We start from the raw sequence: 19418 nt of genomic DNA, 5'->3' as shown, positions 1-19418 counted from the left end.
CTAACTTGTGCCACCTATAATAACCTGTGTTGGAACAGCACAAGTTTCCAAAACACCACCTCCTCGCCCCCCTAAAAGGACTACCACCACAGGGTTATGGCCTCATTTGTGTTAATGGAACATGCAATTGCTAGTTCAAGGAGAAATCTCTCATAGTGAGTAGATCCCACTCTAGAAGGCACAAAACAGCGAACCCAATTGATGGTTTCGATTGTATTCATGGTATGCCATATTGGTATAAACAAAATAGTACAAAACATACCATATCATATTGGTTCGGTACGGATGGCATACCAATGCTCGCTATACCAAAAAAATTTCATACCATACTATACTAATACTCCTAATGTTGCACCGATACGAAGTCTGATACGGAGATGGTGAATTTTGATTGCACTCATTAATTTGGTTGCCAAAACCCTCTCCGTCAGTCATGCATCCTTCCCCTTCTGTTAGCTTGTTTGCCACTTCACTTCTATCATCCTAGTTGGTCTCATTCACGGCAGAAAAGTGTCATGGGTGGAAGCCATGAAGCTTTTCCAGCTCACCCATCTCCGGAGTGCAAGCCAAGCAAAAGTTCCGTAAAGAACAAAGAAGTCATGATCCTAACAATAACAAAAAAAAGTGAATCCTCATCACCATTGCATGCAGCTTCGCCCTTGCTTTTGTTGCTCCTTTGCCAGAATAGCTTTCTTCCATTATAGATGGCTGGAATCCTACGTGAGAGAACACCACCCACGTCACACACTGTTTCAGTTATACCACAGCAAGAATGACAAGAGAGAGGGGAGCTTGTGTTGTAGCAGAAGCAATAAGCTTCTTCCCATTTGATGCACACAAAAGGTCTTCTATAACACATAACATGAGAAGATTAGTTGGTCGAGCTTGCAGAGATTGTTGCGTTCAAAATATATAGATGATCAAGTATTAATTTGCCAATTCAGTATTAATGAGCCCAAGGATTTACTTTCGGTATGCACTCGGTGTAAACTAATTCACACATTGATAGTATAAACTCTCACCAGCTCCAACACAAATGAATATTTCAATCTTGTTGATGTAGATGAATACTATAGATACCGTAGATAACTTTATATGGATGAGAAAATCCTCCAAGTTCTTCAAGCGACACCACTGTATAGAAAATAAACAGAGCCTCTAGGTTGCAAAATTAAGAAATTTGGAGGAGAAAGGACATCAATCCTTCTGGATATTCCAATTACAAGACCATTTTGTTTCCCATTTTGTAATTTCTTGATTTCCAGATTTCAGCCATCCGCTTATGTTTCCCATTTGACCTGTCATCCAAACCCATAGCATGGAGCGGCAGGAAATACATCCCACAATACAATGATACACACCCGGTGCAACGGGCTTTCAAACATACAAAGAAGAAAGGTCAACTGATAACAGAGAACTAAAGATTTGTCGAAGTTGAAGCATTCACAGCATTTATCCACTTAAGCTTGTCATTTTTTGAGGCAGTCCAAAACCAAACGCAAATATGTATCCTTTAACACAAAAATACAATAGCATCCATGCTCGCAGTTAACGTAACCACATTTCCATCTAGAAGTTTAACTCTTTGTAGCTTAATGTACCATCCCTCGCCCTACTCATTTGCCGGACCTACAAGAACACCCTGAGCAGAACCTTCTTTACGGTTACCGTCATCGTTAGCCTCGGTGTCTGCTTTCCTGATCTTGATCTTATGCTTCAACTCAAACTCCGCGATCTCTTTTTTCTTCTTCTCCAATGCCTCGTTAAGGCGAGCAATGACCTCTTCAAGGCCTGCCTTGTTGCGCTGCACTGCAGGCAGGACCTCCTTAACCGTCCTCTCTACCAGCACACCACCAACCATCCGATAGCAGCGCCTTGAGGGATCGAGCGGCTGTATTGCACCAATTACAAGGGAATGCTCGCTGACTTCCATCTCTAATTCTGTGATCTTTGAGTAGAACTGGCTCATCTCAGAGCGCATGGTCGCATACATATTTGCAATTGCTTGCTCATTCATCGGTTCCCTGATATCACCACTAGCTTTGCTTGCCATGTTCCTGAAAATGCGAAGAATTCGATAAGATAAATGCAAATATAAAGCAGCAAAAATTTGTCAAACTATCGTCAACATTTTGTCATTTTGTCTACCATCAAGCATTCTCGAATTTCTGTTTACAGCAAATAATGGATGAATTAAATTGCTCTGCACTTCCTCCAGGTCTTGCAGTTCAACATGGACATATACCATTGGAGAATCATTTCCATCACATGTTATTCAAGCATTGATCAGAGATCCAACACACTGTGCTATTGATTCAACAAAGGCGGACTTATAAAACCAAATACAACCCCCAACCAAGAGTTGAAGTACCAATTCATACCGGTTCATGCCAGATATATGGTAGCATATAGGGAGGGAATCAGTGCTCAGTATGCCCCTCAATATTTTACTGTACATAGTTGGTGTCGCTGTCCCTTTTGTTGTGCCAACACCAAATACTATACCATGTGTTGGTACAGTATGGTATGCACAAGAACCATGCTATACTGATTGCAAACCAGCATGGAACCCACTACTACTCCTTTGACCCTTGCTCCTGATCAAATTTTATATTCTCAAGAATGAATTGGAGGAAGCACAAGGTGGGCCCAAATTTGCAGGCCACCTAGTAACACATAAAAATTAATTTTTTCGAGCACATGCCATTGTCATTTGCTAAAGAACCATATAATTATCACTTATTCATGCTTCCAATACGTAAAATGACATGTAGGAATCAAGGGAAAATGGTAAGTTCCAGAATAGGTGCATCAGCTATGCATTAAACTCTTCCTTGCTATACAACTTTCCTTGCGACTCATTCCCATTGTCTTGTACAGTACCACTGTGCACCATAATAGAACTTTCTAATGCGAGGCAGAATGTACTGACCATGGGCTCACTTTGTTCTATAATATTGCATAATAAAAGGTATGTTTTGATAAAGTTGCCTATACACTTGATACCTACTAGAACCCAAATATTTGACAAAATCCTTCTTTTTGAAATTATATTTTCCAAAAGAGTTCATTGCTTTGACTTGTTAACATCCATGTCTTTTGAACTATGTCTTATTAAACTTAACCGCACATCTTCTAAAGGACGCATAATGTATGATATTTACAAAAATTAGACATGTTTACATGCATCATGTTTACTATGGACTGACATTAGCAAGATATGAGATACTTAAGACTGACATAGCATTTCTACCAATTACTTTGGCATCCATCACCATCCAAACCCATAGTATAAAATCATGAGTACCAATCAAAGCTCTTCTCGATTTAGCTCCCAGCCTTGATATGACACTTCCTTGCAAGGACATTTTTCATCATAAAGTATTTTCAAGATTGAACAATCACAAAAAATGAAGATTCAGGAAAGATTGGGTTTTCAAAGAGCAAAAGATGATCCCGAAGATCATAAACAAACATTTACAGCTCGAAACTTCAATACCAAAAGATAAATATCAAAGCTGACAAAAGTTTCATCACTAAAAGTTGATGGATCAAGACAACCAGCGGTAGATGGTTGGGAAACTAATTGAAGCATAAAACATCTTTTAAAACCACAACAGCCAACATCTGTTAAGCTACAAATATAATACTGTTGATGACAGAAAGAAAGGAGATTCCTTCATTCCTTGTGGACTCCAATTATGCACCACATCTACCTTCCCAAATTACAATTTAAGAGCATGAAAACAACAGCAGCAAAAGGAAAAGAAAAATCGAATTGACAGACAAAGAGTGATGCCAGTCAATGCACTAGCCTAGCACATAGACAATTCCTGACTCGGTCAATATATATTGAAAATTTTCACTCAAATTAACTTCAAAGTTCTTTTAGGCTATGACTTCCAAGCTTGCAACATATAGCTTCAAAGCCAAAATTAATGATACTAGAATAATACAAGAGCAATTCATCTCCACTGGGCTTCCAAATAAGAACATTGATTGAACAAAAGGGTATATTTCTATGACAAGATCCCTGCCACGCTACCCATTCCATGTAGACAACATCACATGGAAAGAAAAACGCATGTGACAGATGGCTTCTTCCTTAGCTATGCAAACTCCGCACATACTGCAGCCATTTGCCCCTCTCATCTTTTTTGACAGCAAAATGAATCAAAATGCTGTACTTGCACAATTGCTGCCAATATCCTTGGACCTTTTAGGGGCAACCCCTCCCCCATATCACACGTGGAAAAGGTAACTAAGAACCAAATTCAGCAAAGGGAGTTTGGTTCTCTACTTTCAAATCATTGTCTAGGTTCTCTACTTAATCCGAGGATTAATATAAACCACGTGCAACTCTTGCCTGGGCCAGCAATAGCTACCAGCCTAACATTTCTTTCTCCCCAAGCGGAGCATCAACTATGAGAAACATGAGGTTCCTGCCTGAGATTGCTTTTGTGGCTCGCTCTTTCCGCTCGCACCGTTCAAGTGGATAAAGAAATCTTCCCTCTTATAGCGACTCCAAGCACTAAACAAGATCAAACTTTTCTACATCCTTGAGGATCTGCCTCAGCAAAGATGTTCAATAAACAGTCTTAGTAGATATATTCATGCAATTGGCAACTATGGCAAAACTATCAACAATAATCTACAAAGCACGTGAAGCCACTTTGATGAGACTGAACCAAAACTTTATGCCAAATTGCAGTGTAAGTTCATTACGCAAAATGGATTGTCAATTGTCAAGTTCATTTGGTCCAAAGTACGATACATAAGACCACAATTGAATTAAAGTAACCTGTTCTGGCTCCAAGTTTGATCAAAAATTGACACGACCCAGTCCAGACTGAAATCATTTGAAATATTTTTAGGCCCAGTTATTAAAAAAGGTGCAGCTTAAATCAGTTATTTACCATGTTAGGCCCCATGCAAAACTACCCCAACCTGAACTAGTACAAGTACATTTTTTCCCAGACCACCACAGAATGCCTTAAGTGCAATTAGTAATGTTGAATTTTTGATAAAATCAGCATGTTAGCTTTGATTTTAGTGAGACAATGTGAACACGTTTAGATAAGCATTACAGAAGATGCAAGTGTTGCATGCCATTGATATGTGTTCACTTCTGTTAACAGAATTTGAATGTGCTATATCTAACTATTTTATGTAATTAATCAGTTAGTTATGTTTTTTAGCTTAACTTCCATATGTTACGAACTAATTACAACAGAAGTGAGTTGTTCATAATGCCTACAATTTATGGTTGTTTCTTTGCATGCAAAACATTGATACATTTAACCAACCAAATCCAGACATGTCCTTATGAATTGGGTTTGGGTTTATATAAGAACGAACTTGACCCGAGAAACCCAACTAAACCCAACTAAACCCAACCCTCATATGGAGACTACATCAGAAACGAGTTCTGCGACCAATATAATATGAGTCAATCCAAAATCATGCAAAAACCCATTTTAAGCAGGCATGCTTGCAGCCCAACTGCACTTGATCCAACTTGCTAACAAGTTGCCACTGATTAACCCATATCAGTTAATGGCTTGAAATCACTGACCTGCATCCGTCCAACTACAAAAGGAATAATAACACAGATAGCTTGAGGTTCTAAAGATCAACTAACAACCTTATATTTGAACATTTTTGACAAAACCAATCCCTAAAGCTTGTGACTCAAGGGAGTATCAATATCAGTAAGGTAAACCGAATGCCAAATTCTATATGTTGGAAGCTGATCTGCCCATGAAGCTCAATATACTCTTTGAGCAGAATGCTAAGTCTCATGACTCTATCACAGAAGTAGGTCCTTCAAATGGCAATGGAAAATCGAAATTTTCAAGTGAAAGATAACAGGTCGAGAAGGAAAACTAAAATAAACAAAGATAAGAATAGTGTAATTATCTCAAACATGGCATCCGGTCCCTCTAATCACCAACCATCCTAATACTATAATTCCTTTTCTGCGGCAAGATCGGTATTACCGAACCGAAAAATCAAGCACAAGAATCTAATTTTACTCCCACTACATCACTGAATCAAACGCTAGATCCTTATAACAGGTTCACAGAATAAACATGGAAAGTTCCAAATTTGAATTAAAATGGCTTAGAGATCAGAAATCTAAATCAGATAAACAAACATTATATTCTCCAAACTATCGATAGTTGTATAAATGAATTAACATTTTTTTAAAACCTAGGGAAAAAAAAATCTCGAGTAAGATTCGAAACTGACCAGGAATCCGGGGCAAAAAGCGTAGCTTTTGGATGGTTAAGAAACCCTAGAATAAACTACAAGCCTAGGGATCTGAGATAGAAGCGGGGATGAGAAGCCCAGTTGGAACAGATTAACGAAGGTGGAGTAGAAGGAAGAAGAAGAAGAAGAAGAAGGGGGAAAAGGTCAACCTTGTAACAAGGGAGAGACCGCGGACGGCGTTCGGGCAGCGCGGTCGGACGCCGGGACGGTCCTACGGTGGTAGGCGGCGGTGAACGGGCGGCGCCGGAGCGGAGGGAAGAGGAGAAGGGGAGGTTGGGATTTGGGAGCAGAGAGCCGACCGCTCGGCTTGCCTTGGATGGGAAAAGTATTAAAATATGCAAGCTTCAAGAGTCGTGCAACCCGGGATAAGACGAGGTGGTTTTGGTAAATTTCCAGCCGGCTCCAAAATTGCTAAATCCAACCTCACACAACTTGCTCGTATTTGATCAAATTCAGCTCAATTTGATTACGTAAAATAATAAGATAGTATTTAAAATAATTATATAATTACAAAATAAAAGCTCTATCATAATTTTCTTAAAATTCAATTTACAAACTTATGTGATGCTTAAGTATATCATAATTTTTTTTTTTGAATCTTTGATGTTTCATGACAAACTTCATCCCCAAACATCTCCTTCATAATAATAGATTGCATGGGATATCATGCCTCCAATTAGATTAAAACATGGCGAGTGATGAAGGGGGGTGGGAGTGGGCCTTGGCATTCTAAGCTGGAGAGAGAGGGAGGGTGACAAAGTGATGCTTTCTTTATGTTGCAAATTTCCTAGCAACTGCATGGAGAAACCTCCTCAATATTAAGAGTTGCGATACCAACTTAAATTTAAGTCATACTGGATCTAGTTAGGCTTGAGTTACCTAAGTTGCCCAATAACTATTATGATTCTCCAAGTTGATTATAAGTTGAGTTATATTTATGAAGCTTGATAAATCTATTTTCATTTTTGATTGGCCTGTTGTTCCTATTCCCTATAAAGAAATTATAGTCCCCTAACAAAAAAGAAAAAAAATGCGATTAAAAATAAAAGCAAAACCAACAAAATATTTAATTTTTTTTCATTTATTTTTCGCTATCATGATCCAAATCATTTGATTCAAAAGAATAAGAGAAATATTTTTTATGAATTGTTATAGTTATGGTCTCATCACGTCTGGATCATAGGGCTTTATGAGATAAAAAGGCATATTTGTTCGATACCTAGCATCCAATCAATCCATGAAAGAAATGGAGCTAAAATTTCTACTTTGATATTATCTTTTAATTAAGTTAATTATTTGGCTTTCATCACATTTGAAATGGATGACTTTATAAGATGAAAGGAGTATTCGATGGATATATCATCCTATCAATCCATTTAACACAATTCGATATTTTGGTTTGAGTCTCTCAAACATATTATTCACGATATTCATCACATTCGAAACCGACGATTTTGTAAGATAAAAGGAGTTTTTGATAGATCCTAAGTGTGAGTTATCCATCACATTTAACATAATTAGGTGTTCTGTTCTGATATTGTTTTCAGATCATGTTATTTATTTGGCATTCATCACATAGGAATTTGATGTGTTTGTCTAATGGAAGGAGTTTTTGATAGATAGTTATCAACCTACAATCCACTAAATATATTCATATGTAAACCAGAACCAAAGAAAAAAGCAATAACATGTTATACACATTCACTTGAACATGTACACATGTTTGGCATCCTACATAGGTCAAATATAATGCCATTTAGTTTTATCCTTTATAATTCACCCTATGCTTTGAGACATGTGGTTAAGCAGGTAGAAAATACTCACAATCTTATTAATCATATTCTATGGCTTAATGATCTTGTGTGCATACACATAATGTGTGCACTAGAAGGGGGAAAACAAAAGAGTTACATTTTGTGGAACATGGATTACTAGAGATATGCTCGGCCACAATTGACATCCTAAGTGTGAGCATTCAAGGTATTTATGTTATGTAAACGGCTGCAATTTTCAGCATCATTTATTAGTACCTTAGGACCCAGGAAAACAGGTATTTACTTTACATAAATGTCCTCCTTCCAACAAAATGACAAATAAAGAGTAGCTAGCTGCACAAGAAAAATCTCAGGTACAACCATGCACCCAAGACTAACCTTTATATAATTTTATTAAATATATACATATACATAGACTTACAATGTAAATCCATATGACCTATAACTTAAATAATGGTCTGAGGAACAACTAATCTAAGAATTGATAACATAAAATAACAATAAAAGCCCTAGCATCTTTATTTTCTAAATTGTCTGCGTTTTTTCCCACCAATTATCAAGATTATTTGAACATGGATAATTTATGTTCGATAGGTCTCTTGTATAATTCTCAAAGAATTATACAAATTAAATACTTGCTTAAAACAAAACCATAAAAAAATAATAAAAAAAGGAAAAGAATTAAAATCGCCAAGCAGATGGACATTTTAAAATATTTATCGAACAAATAAATTAAAGAATGTGACGATCACTGTAAAATAATCCAAGACGACCGCAAAGAGCACCCCACATTACACCCACGCCATCCATCCCAATCTCTGGCATCAACTCCGGTGACCGGAGGTCATTTCGATCGTAATAAAGGCAAAAAGGCCTCCGCCCCCTCACCAGCCCCGGACGAGAGCCTTGACCCACCGGAAGGTCTTGCGGATCGAGGCCTTGACCTTGCCCTGCACCGCGTAGATCTTGTACCGCGCCACCCTCCGTCGCCGCTTCGCCTCCGCGTCGGCGGCCCACCACGGCGCTGGCCCCGACGACGGCGACGTCGTCGACGACGTGAGGGTGCCCCCGCCTCCGACCGCCCGCCACCGTGCCCCCGGCGGCGGAGGCAGGCGGCAGATGCTTGTCTGGCCCGCGCTGTAGGCCTTCCCGCTCACGATCTCCAGCCCCCGGCCGCCGGCGTCCGCCGCGCCGCCGTCGTAGGGGCGGAGCCCGTCAGGGTAGCTCCGCTCGAAGCCGTGCATTGGGAAGACGAAGGGATTGCTATTCCCGAAGGCGTTCAAATTTGTAGGGTTATGATTAGGGTTAGGGTTTCGTTTTTTAGGGATTCGAGCTGGCGCTTAATACCGGCTTCTTTTTAGGGGATTGGAATGGATATTTTTGGGACGGACAACGGGGAATGGCCTTGATATTGGAACTTTGGGGTGCGTCCAACTTGTCTAGAAGAAGACAGATCAGACATGGCCTAAAAAAGAGGGCTTTGAGCTTGCAAGCGAGAATTTTCTGGATCCACCTTTATAACTTTTTTTTTTTTTTTTTGTGGCTAACAAATCCACTTTGTGGTTAATGAGAGCAATCCTAAACCGTTTGTTAATGTTTTTCAACAAATTTATTTTAAAAACACTAACAAGTCATGAAACTTGAAAAATGAGCTTAGGAATAATAATTAAAAAAAAAAGCCTCCCTACATTTTATAAACACTTTTGATATAACATTACCTTTATTTCTTTAATTAGAATGCATAAAATCAACTTTTCTAATACAATGTTTTTACAAAGCTAATTAGCAATTAAACAACCATGATGATCTGAATTATCTGTGGTAAATTGCATCAAGGCTGGCATATGTGAATGATCTCATGTTTCTCTTATATTGTATTGTTTTCTCTCTCTCTCTCTCTCTCTTTTCCTATTTAAACAAACATTCCAGCACAAAAGGATTTTATTTTATTTTTTCCATCACAAAAGAAATTAAAATTTTGATGAGTAAAGCACAATAGAAGGCTAGTGATGCAGTTTCAAGACCAACATGTTTTTATCTTGGTGATCCTGCTGGCCTTGGCCAACAAATTGGACCATTTGTTTTGTTTCTTCTACCTACGGATGAATTAAACTCTAGGAAGAACTAGTGATAGAGCCAAGAAGCACAGATAAAAATGTTTAAATGACTGAACATAATTCATTTTACTCCACAAAACTAACCTTGCTCATCATAACTGCGTAGCTTACATTATTGGCGAAGAATATCTATCCACAATCCAGTGCTAACAAGAGATCATGAATCATCAGAGCTCCTTCAGCATCCCATGTACCTGTTGCTGTCTGATGATTCTTGTTGGCATGCAAGGCCTCGATTCAGAAAAAAAAAGAAGAAATGTTTCAATGGTCAGCTTATGTGGCAGGAGGGAAGGAACACCTGGTGTCTCTTTAGCCTGATGATGTGGAGTCGGTCATTAGGGTTGGGTTTTCCAATAATAGAAGCCAACGGTGGAGAGAGTATAAAACAAGGAGAACAGAGAAGTATTCAGTTCCTACAGATCAAGCATAAGAAGAATAGACAAACACAAAGATATTCAGTGATGCAGTGAAATCTGCCCAATGAGTTGTTAAGATGCATGGATACATTAAGATACCATGGATGCCTACAAGAATGCAGAGTGCAGAACTTTGTGAAAAAAATCACATGGCAACTTTCATGATCTATTTCAATTGACCAGGATATGCCGAAACGAAAGGAGGTCAGTTGGAGGGTTCCAATCTCACAGCAATGTTTCAGTAGAGGAACAGTTGGGGCTGAATGTTAATCACAGATGTGCTTGGGCAATATATACACGATCCTCGTGAGCTACATTTTTATATAAATGCCTTTCATACGTAAGAAGCCAGCAACGAGACACCAGAATAGAATCTCCAGAAGCACAAAGGCCAGAGTGCCCCACCTTTTGGAATGACATATGGTTTGAAGCAATGATTCGGTCAAATCCACCTGCAAGAGAATTTTTTTTATTGCAGTGAATGATCTGAGATATTTTGAACATAAGTGATTTAGTTGGAAAAAATGAATATACAGATTAGGACAAATCAAATTGAAAAGGATATAAGTGTTCTTTGAAGAAGTTGGGGACCGAATTCATTTTGCCATGGTGATAGTGATACTAAAAAGCCAAGGGTCAACCATGATCTAGCCTTTGTTCTGTTCAACAGTGAAGTATCCTATAGTGAACTATAGATCCACATTTCACAGATAATACCCAAATAAAATGAAGAGATATATACCAGGTTGTTTTCAGGTGATCGCCAATAGAATCCTTGTACAGCTGCCGGAAACAGCTCAGAAGCAGCCAAAACATAAACAATTAGGGCATTCATGCCCATCCACTGAAGTAACATAAATGGCCTTCTAAACTGCTTGACATCAATCTGCATGAAACATGGTTGTTAGTGTTGGAAAGTAAACCAGGTTTAATAAAGTGTTTATTACAATATCAATTGCACATATGCAATTAAACTGAGAAATTACAAAGATGATAAGATTATATTCTTATATAGCAGAAGAACAAGCAAAAAGCATCCAAAATGGTCACAAGAAACTCTTTCAGACACATTTAGTCCAATATGTATACACTTACAAAAACTTAACAACTTTGACTTTACTATCATCAGACATATTAGATAAGCATCTTAATTGACCTACTTGACAATATATTTTTAGCAGCAGACAAGCAAAAAGAATGCAAGGGCGCAAGAAACTCATTGAGATACATTCAGTCATATATGTATCCTTTTTTTTGGGAAAAATAAAGAACTTGATTTCACTACCATTAGACATTGAGGATCCTAGTCAACTTCTCGGTATACAAAGCTACCAATTTTCAAACCAAAACCAAAAGGGCTAAAAATGTAACACAACAGGACACATGATCTGTTATTAACGAATTCAAAACATAAGATTGTTTAGGTAATTTATCATCTGACCGACATAGAACTCACTATGTAGTATATCAGAGTTAGTAGAAAGCCAGACAGTCCTGTCGTAAGAAACATGTAGCTCAATGTGTATAATGGCTTGCTAAAAGGCATACCTGCAGGAAGCAAAGACATGGCGCTTAGGTTTAACTGCTGCTTCACAAAATCTAAGATATATATGTTAGATATTTATGCATTTCTTTGTAATACCTACTAACTCCACAATAAATCCACAGAGTAGAAGGACCAAAGAAGTCATGGACCAGAACAAGATTCTCTGAGCATGACCCTGCAGCAGAAAAGCCCAAAAATGAGCAACTGAGTTCAGTGAAAGTATCACTAGCACTGCTGTTGCTGCTAATTCCATTGCTGCTGCTACAATTTTCATGCCAACAACATCAAATAGTGTCTAGATATCAAAATAATAAAAAGACACTTTAAAACTTCAGGAAAATCTGTCACTCTTAGCACATTGTACCTTAGAATGCACGATTATGTGCCCAAAATGTAATCCAGCAAAACATGTTACAGCAGCCATCAGTGAACTGAGCATGATTCAACCAAAGAACAAAATTTGAGAAAAAAAAGGATGATTAGTATGCAACTTTCCTGTTAAGGTAGAACAAGAGATTTATAGATGTTCAAAAGAAGATCATAAAAAAATTCAAAAAGGCAAGGCATCCACAAATCAAATCAGCTAATTCTCACATTTTCTACAACTACACTCAATCTAGATGTGATTGATGCGACAATACCTATGCAGAAAATACTTTCTTGAAATGATATCATTGATATTGTCTAAATTAAATGGAAATATGTATGCATAATTACTGACCTTAATAAACCCTCAGGGTCGAATGGAGCAAGGCACCATCCAGGTGAATTTGGTGGAAGGGGCCCATAATCAGGAGAATTAGCACTGCACTCCTATCAACATGAAATGATAGAAAAGTTCCAACAAGGACTTAAACATAACTACTGATGAATAATGCTAAGATATAAGGACTTCTGAACAATCTCTGTTACTTGAAGAAAAATCAACTAAAGAACCTTTGTCCTTTTATAGACTGGATTCTGATATAGGTGTTTTTCACCAAGAAGAAGTCGATCTATCGAGCCCACAGCATTGCAAGGAGGACCAAGACTACCCCTCACTCCACATTGCACCTGCCAGTTACCAAAAACATGTCTATTAAGATGGTGGGAGGGTCAACAATCAAGGAAACACACTATCCATATACAATAAAATGCAATGTACCACGTTTCAAATAATGGGACAAATGATACCCCTCTGATTCACAGTATGACTAGGAGACAGCTTACAGGAAAAACCAAGAACTCGAAGCACAGGAACCACAGATGTGGAAGATAAAATTTGACAAACATAGCAGCACAGTCAAAGCCCAACACTATAATGACAAAGCACTTTGTAGGAAAATATATAGAAGCAGGTCACAAATGTGCAACCACCATGACCAGAAAACCAACAACCAAGAAGCCATGACAGTGGTACCAAATGACACCATGACTACAGAAACAACAACCAAGAAGCCATGACAGTAGTACTAAATGACATGCACCAAAAATTAAAGATTGTTCTCTGAGTCTATTTCCATACATAATATACAATAAATCCACGTACAAGAAAGGGAACACTGCAGGATGTACACAAATGGTTGGATATGAGGCAGCCAAGTTGTTCAATGCAAATAATGGTCAAGGATGCTCAAGGAGGCACACAACCTCTGAAGAGGAATAACAATAAAGATGGCTGAGATTAAGGATAAGAAGAATTGCTCAAAATTGAAAGCTCATTGTTTTCAAACAAGAGGATTCAGTTGACACTAGGAAACGATTAGTAAGCTATATATATTTGATAGCAGCACAACAACTATGGAGTGCAAAATATGGTCCAATAACCAGAAAATCACAATGATGGATAACAAGGCTGAAAATGGACATCTGAAGGTATAAAATTAAAAAACAAAAAAGGCGGCAAATTTAAATGATTCTCCAAACAAGATGGGCAAGGAAAATCTGCATTAAAATCAACCCTTAAAATGTAAGCAAAATAAGACCTTGAACCCTCCAATGGGCAAAAAAATGAGCAATTGTAAAAGATTTTAAGTAATTTATGATTACATTTAAGTATAAAAAATTACTAGTTCATAAGTGATTGATGAAATATTCAAATCATTGAATAGTTTGTAAATAATTCAACTATTTCAGGGAATAATTTACCAAAACATTCACACCAGAAAGAGAGAGAGAGAGAGTAGAAGTATGCAATCAATGAGAGATTATTAAGACTAGAGCTAGTCAATACAAATCACAAGGCTGTATTGAACAACAATGATCTGGGATGCAAGTCTCGCCTTGGACAAAGAACTATATATAATCCTGGACTAAGCAAGCATCCTTGTGCTTATGTTGGCTGACTTGTCAATTCTTCTTTTCCTCCATCCAGATCTTAAGACGCATTTCTTATTTAATGGAATATCTAGATATTATAATCAATAAATTTATTAGCATAAAATCCTGTCATTTGACAAATATTATTTATAATAATAGTGACATATACAGAATCAAAAATAAATTGCAAGCGGAATATTCTGAACTTACACTTTCAATTTCAACTCCATAAGTTGGACTTAGTAAAGTGGAATTACTGCTTGGAGCTGCAAACTCCCAGTTGGGCACATAGAGACCGAAAAGTAAACCAACATAGACCGAAGTAAGTATGACGGCAGCAATCCTTTACACAATGGACAAAAATTAGCCTCTATTCAGCTGAAACTCAAAAAAATAGAAAAATTCATCCATGAAAGTGAAGTTGTAACAATTACATCAGTAGTTCTGACGTTTAAAAGAAGCACAGGTGCCTTGAATTAATTATTTTTTTCTATAGAATATAGTACTTTTCATTTTATGAAAAAAAAAATCCATGTAACCAAGGCATCCTCATCCTTCAGGATATAAACAAAAACTGCAGAGCATTATGTAAAACACATAAAAATCCCAAGCTCCTTCATCATTATACCTGTGTGAAGCCATGTATAAATTACATTCAAACATACGGTTTAACATACTATTTGACAATATGAGACAAAATGATAGGCCATCACATATGTGTTGTATGTCCTATTTATTAGCTAAATTTGTCTGTAATATCTCATTACTCGAACTTCGCATTGGCTTCAAATGATCATCACTCAATAGTTTGCATTTGTTCCTATTATTTACTTATCTTCTATATCCTTAAACTAAAAGTTTTTCATTAACTTCTATAACTTTGAACGTACAATTCCTCTGTATTTGACATTTCCTGCTAACTTTTGGCACCAATTCTATCAACCTAATGCATAACATCTAAAGACATGCTTTAGATGTTTCGGTGTTGTCATATATGCCCGTATTTGTGCTTCTGTTATATATAAATCAAATTTTCTTTAGGTGTTTTCATTAGTGCTCATTTTTTAAATTATTTTTGACAAATTTGCTTTAAAAAACCAAGCCTTACACCTAGGAGGCTAGGGCTACTTTGAGGTCTCGTCTAGGTGCTACATAAATCCAGACAGCCACTCCAATGCCTTAGGAAAACAAAAGCATAAGAGGCTTGATACAGCATATTCTCTCATAGAACCACACTAGTTCAGGCAACAGTCATGATAATATGTCAAGACATAAATAATTTTCAGAAAAAGAAAAGACATAAACAATTAAAGCCCATTAATAAATATATCAGTTGAACAAATATAGTATGACATAATAAAACAGACATAAAAAAAAAAAATCAATTTCCGCGTGCCGATAAAAGGGTTGCTTTCTGGTATTCACTTGCATGGAGTAATAATCAGCAAAAGATGTAGAATTGAGAAAAAAGAGAAAGCACAAATGCTTATTTTAAATTTAAGTCACGCAATCAGTTTATATGCGAGTTACTAGGACTTTAAAATGCAATAGGAATATGAAAAATTGAAGTAAGCTACCAAAAATTTGACTGACCATTCCAAATAGTATTTCTTCGCATACGACACTAGAGAATCCACCAACATATTGCGGATGAGCCAGATCTCTGACATTGCTGCTAAAAAATATCCAATGGATATCCTCTAAGATATGTAAAAGCACAATCAGATAACACGAAATATACCAGTAACAGAAATAGAAACAAAAATCATTTTTTGTCAGTTTGCAATGCTAGTTACTATAGTTATAAATCAAGTCACCTTGTTCCATAAAGCATTACAAATAACATTAAAAGGTATCTGCAATCTATTACTAAAGATAAACCTAGCTTTGAATTTGAAGCAGCTCTACTTATTTATAATGACTAAAAACGACATATCATAAGTATTTCATTAAACCCACAAGGTTTCCCTTATTGTTGCTAAATAAACCCCAATTATGGTATCCCATCAGTTATTTGACCATGTTTTAGTTCATTATAAGATAACATAGTAACTCTGGTTATCTATATCAGCATTTACATTAGAGAACACAATCAACATGACAAACGAATCAGGCATCAGAAAGGAAACTAAAGCAAAGGCTATCATGAAGTCCATGAAAATTTATTAGCATCATTTCAGTGCAAAGAATGATGATATGATTGATTGATCTCCACGGATCTGAGATGTCTCCCAAACAATCTGCTACATGAAGGAAATAGTTTATGAAATCCAATTGAGTTCTTAAAAAGGCACCATAAACTCTGTCACTAAAATCATTTTTTCCGTATGACATATACTTAAGTATGATGACAGGAGCCTTTAAAGACTTACTCCACATGATGCCAGTTTTCTGCAAGCAATCATGATAGTGCTTTGTTTGTTTATGTCAAAGGAATGTCCTTCATTCCCATTTTCAACAAGAATGCAGAAATTTCTAAGCTAACTATTTAATACTTTTCTAGAAGACTGATGAAATCAACTCAAGTGACAAAAGCATTAAACTCCACAAAGTTCATAAAGAAGCACATGCTACATATTCTCCACACCTTCAAGCTCAGGATGCATTTGCAAGCTATTCTATCTACCTTTGCACGCAATGGGATTAGTGTGTCATTTTATAGTCTGCAAACCAATCAGTAAACAGCAGAAACCGATTCTGAAAACGGATTAAGGCCACTTATTTGTCCCAGAGGATTCTCAATGGCACAACAAGCAAGAAAACTAATTCATTTCCTAGGCTTTTATTAAGACCAATGTCTGGACAAACAACCTCGAGAAACTGAATTAAAATTAGAACACACTAACCAGCATGTAACCAATGCATGGATTAAAAAATTTCAATCAGCAAAATAAAAACATGACAGCAATAAATAACAACAGCTAATTAAATGCTAATCTATACCAATACCTGTAGTATTCCTAGCCATCGTATATGATCTATGTCAACCCCATAAGTCAAATGATCACGACCATGAAAGTATCCACCTAAAAGCATCGTATAAGTGTCAACAAGCAGTTGAAGTCCCAGGCAAGAAGCTAACAGTCGAAGTATATGCAGGCAAAAGAGAATTAGTTATCCAGAACAATAATAACAGGGCAGTTATGAAGATGCTTCTTCATTTGTGGCGTTGGACCATTCTTGTTGAATGCATTAAAACAAAAGGTAGAGATTAGTGCCGCATTAATCAGATAGGATGCCACAGTGAACCTTGCAGCAGCAACCCCAAAAGAAAGAGCTTCAATGTCCTCATGATAGCCTTTTTTGTAGTTGTCACCTTGTTTGAAGTTTTCTGCATAGCATTTTAAAACACATTAAGCAGATTGAACTAGTCAATTACCATCCAAACACCAGGTCGATAACAGACAAAAATATATCCTGAAAATATACATCAATAGAAGGTGATGCAATAACAGAGAAAAAAAAGTAGATGGTTTATCTTTTCTTTATATGTTTTATGAAACCATACTAATACAATAATTTTAGGCCTCGCACCTCCTCTCCTCCTGGACAAGAACCCTCACTTTGTTCCTGAGCAGGGCCCTGGTCAAATTGCACTTTCCAAATTGCTGAAGTTGCATGATGCAAAAACGAGAGCATATGTTTATTACAATATAGATTTCAATTTCATACGATTGAGAACGGATTAAGCTGAGAAAGTGATCTATACAGATGAGACAATCCAACTCATGGGACCTTAAACAAATAGAGAAGAGCCATACATCTCCAATCCACCAAAAAAAAGATTTTTTCTCAAGGAAATTGACTAAAATGGACTTCTATAGTCTTTGTTTATACCTCTAGGAGCTATCCTAAAACATGTATGCATTGCGAAAATGGACCAAACAGATCTCAAGCAACGGCACTATATAGCAGCACTGTCATAGCAATGATTATGAGACATTAGTGGTGGTATCAATAGAAATGGAACCTTCATTAGTAGGTAGAAAGAAAATGAGTTCTACTTCATTACTATTAAAGTAGTGGAACTATTATGGTAGTAATAACTATAAGATATTAGAAGTACTGAAGTCGATAAGAGCAGAATCCTTAATAATAACTGAATTTTACCTTAAATGGACACCCAAAAAGTAATAAAGTGCATCAAGATTTTTCTAACAAATAGAGAATAAAACATGCTGACCACAACTTCGAAGTGATAAAAGGGCAAAGAATCCATGGAGAATACCTTAAAGACCAGCGCCACCGATACTCCAACGATGAAGAGGAAGAAGGGCATCACGAAGTCCGCGAGGGTAACCCCAAACCAAGGCGCGTGATTTATCGACGGGAACGCCCCTCCAGCATCATCCACGAGAATCATCAGCTAAAATTAGCGCCAAATCAGAAGAGACTTCCGAGATAATTCTAGGATTTCGAGGTTTGGAATCACAAGAAGAATAGGTTACCGCGACGGTGAGGCCGCGGAACACGTCGAGGGACGCCAGGCGTTGGCTCGGTTCGGCGATTTTGAGGGGCTTCGGTGGAGCGCCGTCGGCCGCCTCCTCCGCCAGCGGCGAATGGTGGTCGGACCGCCAGGGGCGGATCTCGTCATCGTCGGCGGCGGCGGAGGAGGGGAGGAGCGGAGCCCGCTCGTCGGCGACGGTGACAACGGAGTCCATTGAGGTCTCGGATGACCCACGGGAGGGGAGCGCTCCGGTGTCTTCGCCTCGGCCGAGCTGACTCCGGTTTACAAGCTGTTGACTGGTCAGAGCGTTTGGGCTCTTTTCGTGGAGATCAGTGTTTCCGCTGGATCATCGGCCATCGCATGCGCACTGTACGTTAACCTTTTTTTTTTTTTTTTTTTCATGAATATCCTCCTAAATATCAGATTTTGCATGAATACCCATCCAAAATTGATATTTATATGTATACCCTCTTAAAATACTTGTTTTGTCATCCTACCCTTTTTTTTATTTTTGTTTTTGCATGTGTACCCATGCTATCTAACGAT

At 37.6% G+C, this 19418-nt stretch overlaps 3 protein-coding genes across 6 annotated transcripts; all 3 read right to left on the bottom strand.

The window, feature by feature from the left end:
* Window positions 1-1394: 1394 nt before the first annotated feature.
* Window positions 1395-6599, bottom strand: LOC113463068 (probable prefoldin subunit 2). Of its 2 annotated transcripts, XM_039132510.1 has the most exons (3): window positions 6423-6596; window positions 6253-6324; window positions 1395-2057 (listed from the first exon to the last, which is right to left on the bottom strand). In XM_039132510.1, exon 3 carries the CDS (start codon window positions 2051-2053, stop codon window positions 1613-1615), a length of 441 nt encoding a protein of 146 aa, XP_038988438.1. In that variant the 5' UTR covers window positions 2054-2057; window positions 6253-6324; window positions 6423-6596; the 3' UTR covers window positions 1395-1612. The 2 variants fall into 2 exon arrangements, with proteins under 2 accessions (XP_038988438.1, XP_038988437.1); XM_039132509.1 differs by lacking the exon at window positions 6253-6324 and having other exon boundaries at window positions 6423-6599.
* Window positions 6600-8735: 2136 nt separating this feature from the next.
* On the bottom strand, window positions 8736-10240 carry LOC120112742. Its single transcript, XM_039132511.1, has one exon. The coding sequence runs from the start codon at window positions 9290-9292 to the stop codon at window positions 8933-8935; it is 360 nt and encodes a 119-aa protein (XP_038988439.1). The 5' UTR covers window positions 9293-10240; the 3' UTR covers window positions 8736-8932.
* Window positions 10241-10249: 9 nt separating this feature from the next.
* Window positions 10250-19173, bottom strand: LOC103712619 (heparan-alpha-glucosaminide N-acetyltransferase-like). Of its 3 annotated transcripts, XR_005514406.1 has the most exons (15): window positions 18874-19173; window positions 18654-18791; window positions 17675-17756; window positions 17375-17451; window positions 16019-16125; window positions 14636-14768; window positions 13064-13180; window positions 12849-12940; window positions 12492-12558; window positions 12224-12302; window positions 12038-12129; window positions 11324-11467; window positions 10811-11033; window positions 10464-10578; window positions 10250-10369 (listed from the first exon to the last, which is right to left on the bottom strand). XR_005514406.1 is itself a non-coding variant. In XM_008799187.4 (13 exons), the coding sequence occupies exons 1-13, from the start codon at window positions 19084-19086 to the stop codon at window positions 10893-10895; spliced, it is 1482 nt and encodes a 493-aa protein (XP_008797409.2). In that variant the 5' UTR covers window positions 19087-19173; the 3' UTR covers window positions 10593-10892. The 3 variants fall into 3 exon arrangements, 1 of the variants encoding a protein (XP_008797409.2); XR_005514405.1 differs by having other exon boundaries at window positions 10250-10578; XM_008799187.4 differs by lacking the exons at window positions 10250-10369; window positions 10464-10578 and having other exon boundaries at window positions 10593-11033.
* Window positions 19174-19418: the final 245 nt, after the last annotated feature.

Source organism: Phoenix dactylifera, chromosome 12 (assembly GCF_009389715.1).
Source record: "Phoenix dactylifera cultivar Barhee BC4 chromosome 12, palm_55x_up_171113_PBpolish2nd_filt_p, whole genome shotgun sequence".
NCBI lineage: Eukaryota > Viridiplantae > Streptophyta > Magnoliopsida > Arecales > Arecaceae > Phoenix > Phoenix dactylifera.
Note: the sequence above shows the minus strand (reverse complement) of the source record. Positions and strands in the feature narration are given on the sequence as shown.

Excerpts from the sequence above, each read along its gene's own strand:
- LOC113463068 (XM_039132509.1), bottom strand. The coding sequence starts at position 2,053 with ATGGCAAGCAAAGCTAGTGGTGATATCAGGGAACCGATGAATGAGCAA.
- LOC120112742 (XM_039132511.1), bottom strand. The coding sequence starts at position 9,292 with ATGCACGGCTTCGAGCGGAGCTACCCTGACGGGCTCCGCCCCTACGAC.
- LOC103712619 (XM_008799187.4), bottom strand. The coding sequence starts at position 19,086 with ATGGACTCCGTTGTCACCGTCGCCGACGAGCGGGCTCCGCTCCTCCCC. Across the intron at positions 14,769-16,018 it reads AAGAAATACTATTTGGAATG|GATTGCTGCCGTCATACTTA; the intron begins GTCAGTCAAATT and ends CATTGTGTAAAG. Across the intron at positions 12,303-12,491 it reads ACATAATCGTGCATTCTAAG|GGTCATGCTCAGAGAATCTT; the intron begins GTACAATGTGCT and ends TTTCTGCTGCAG.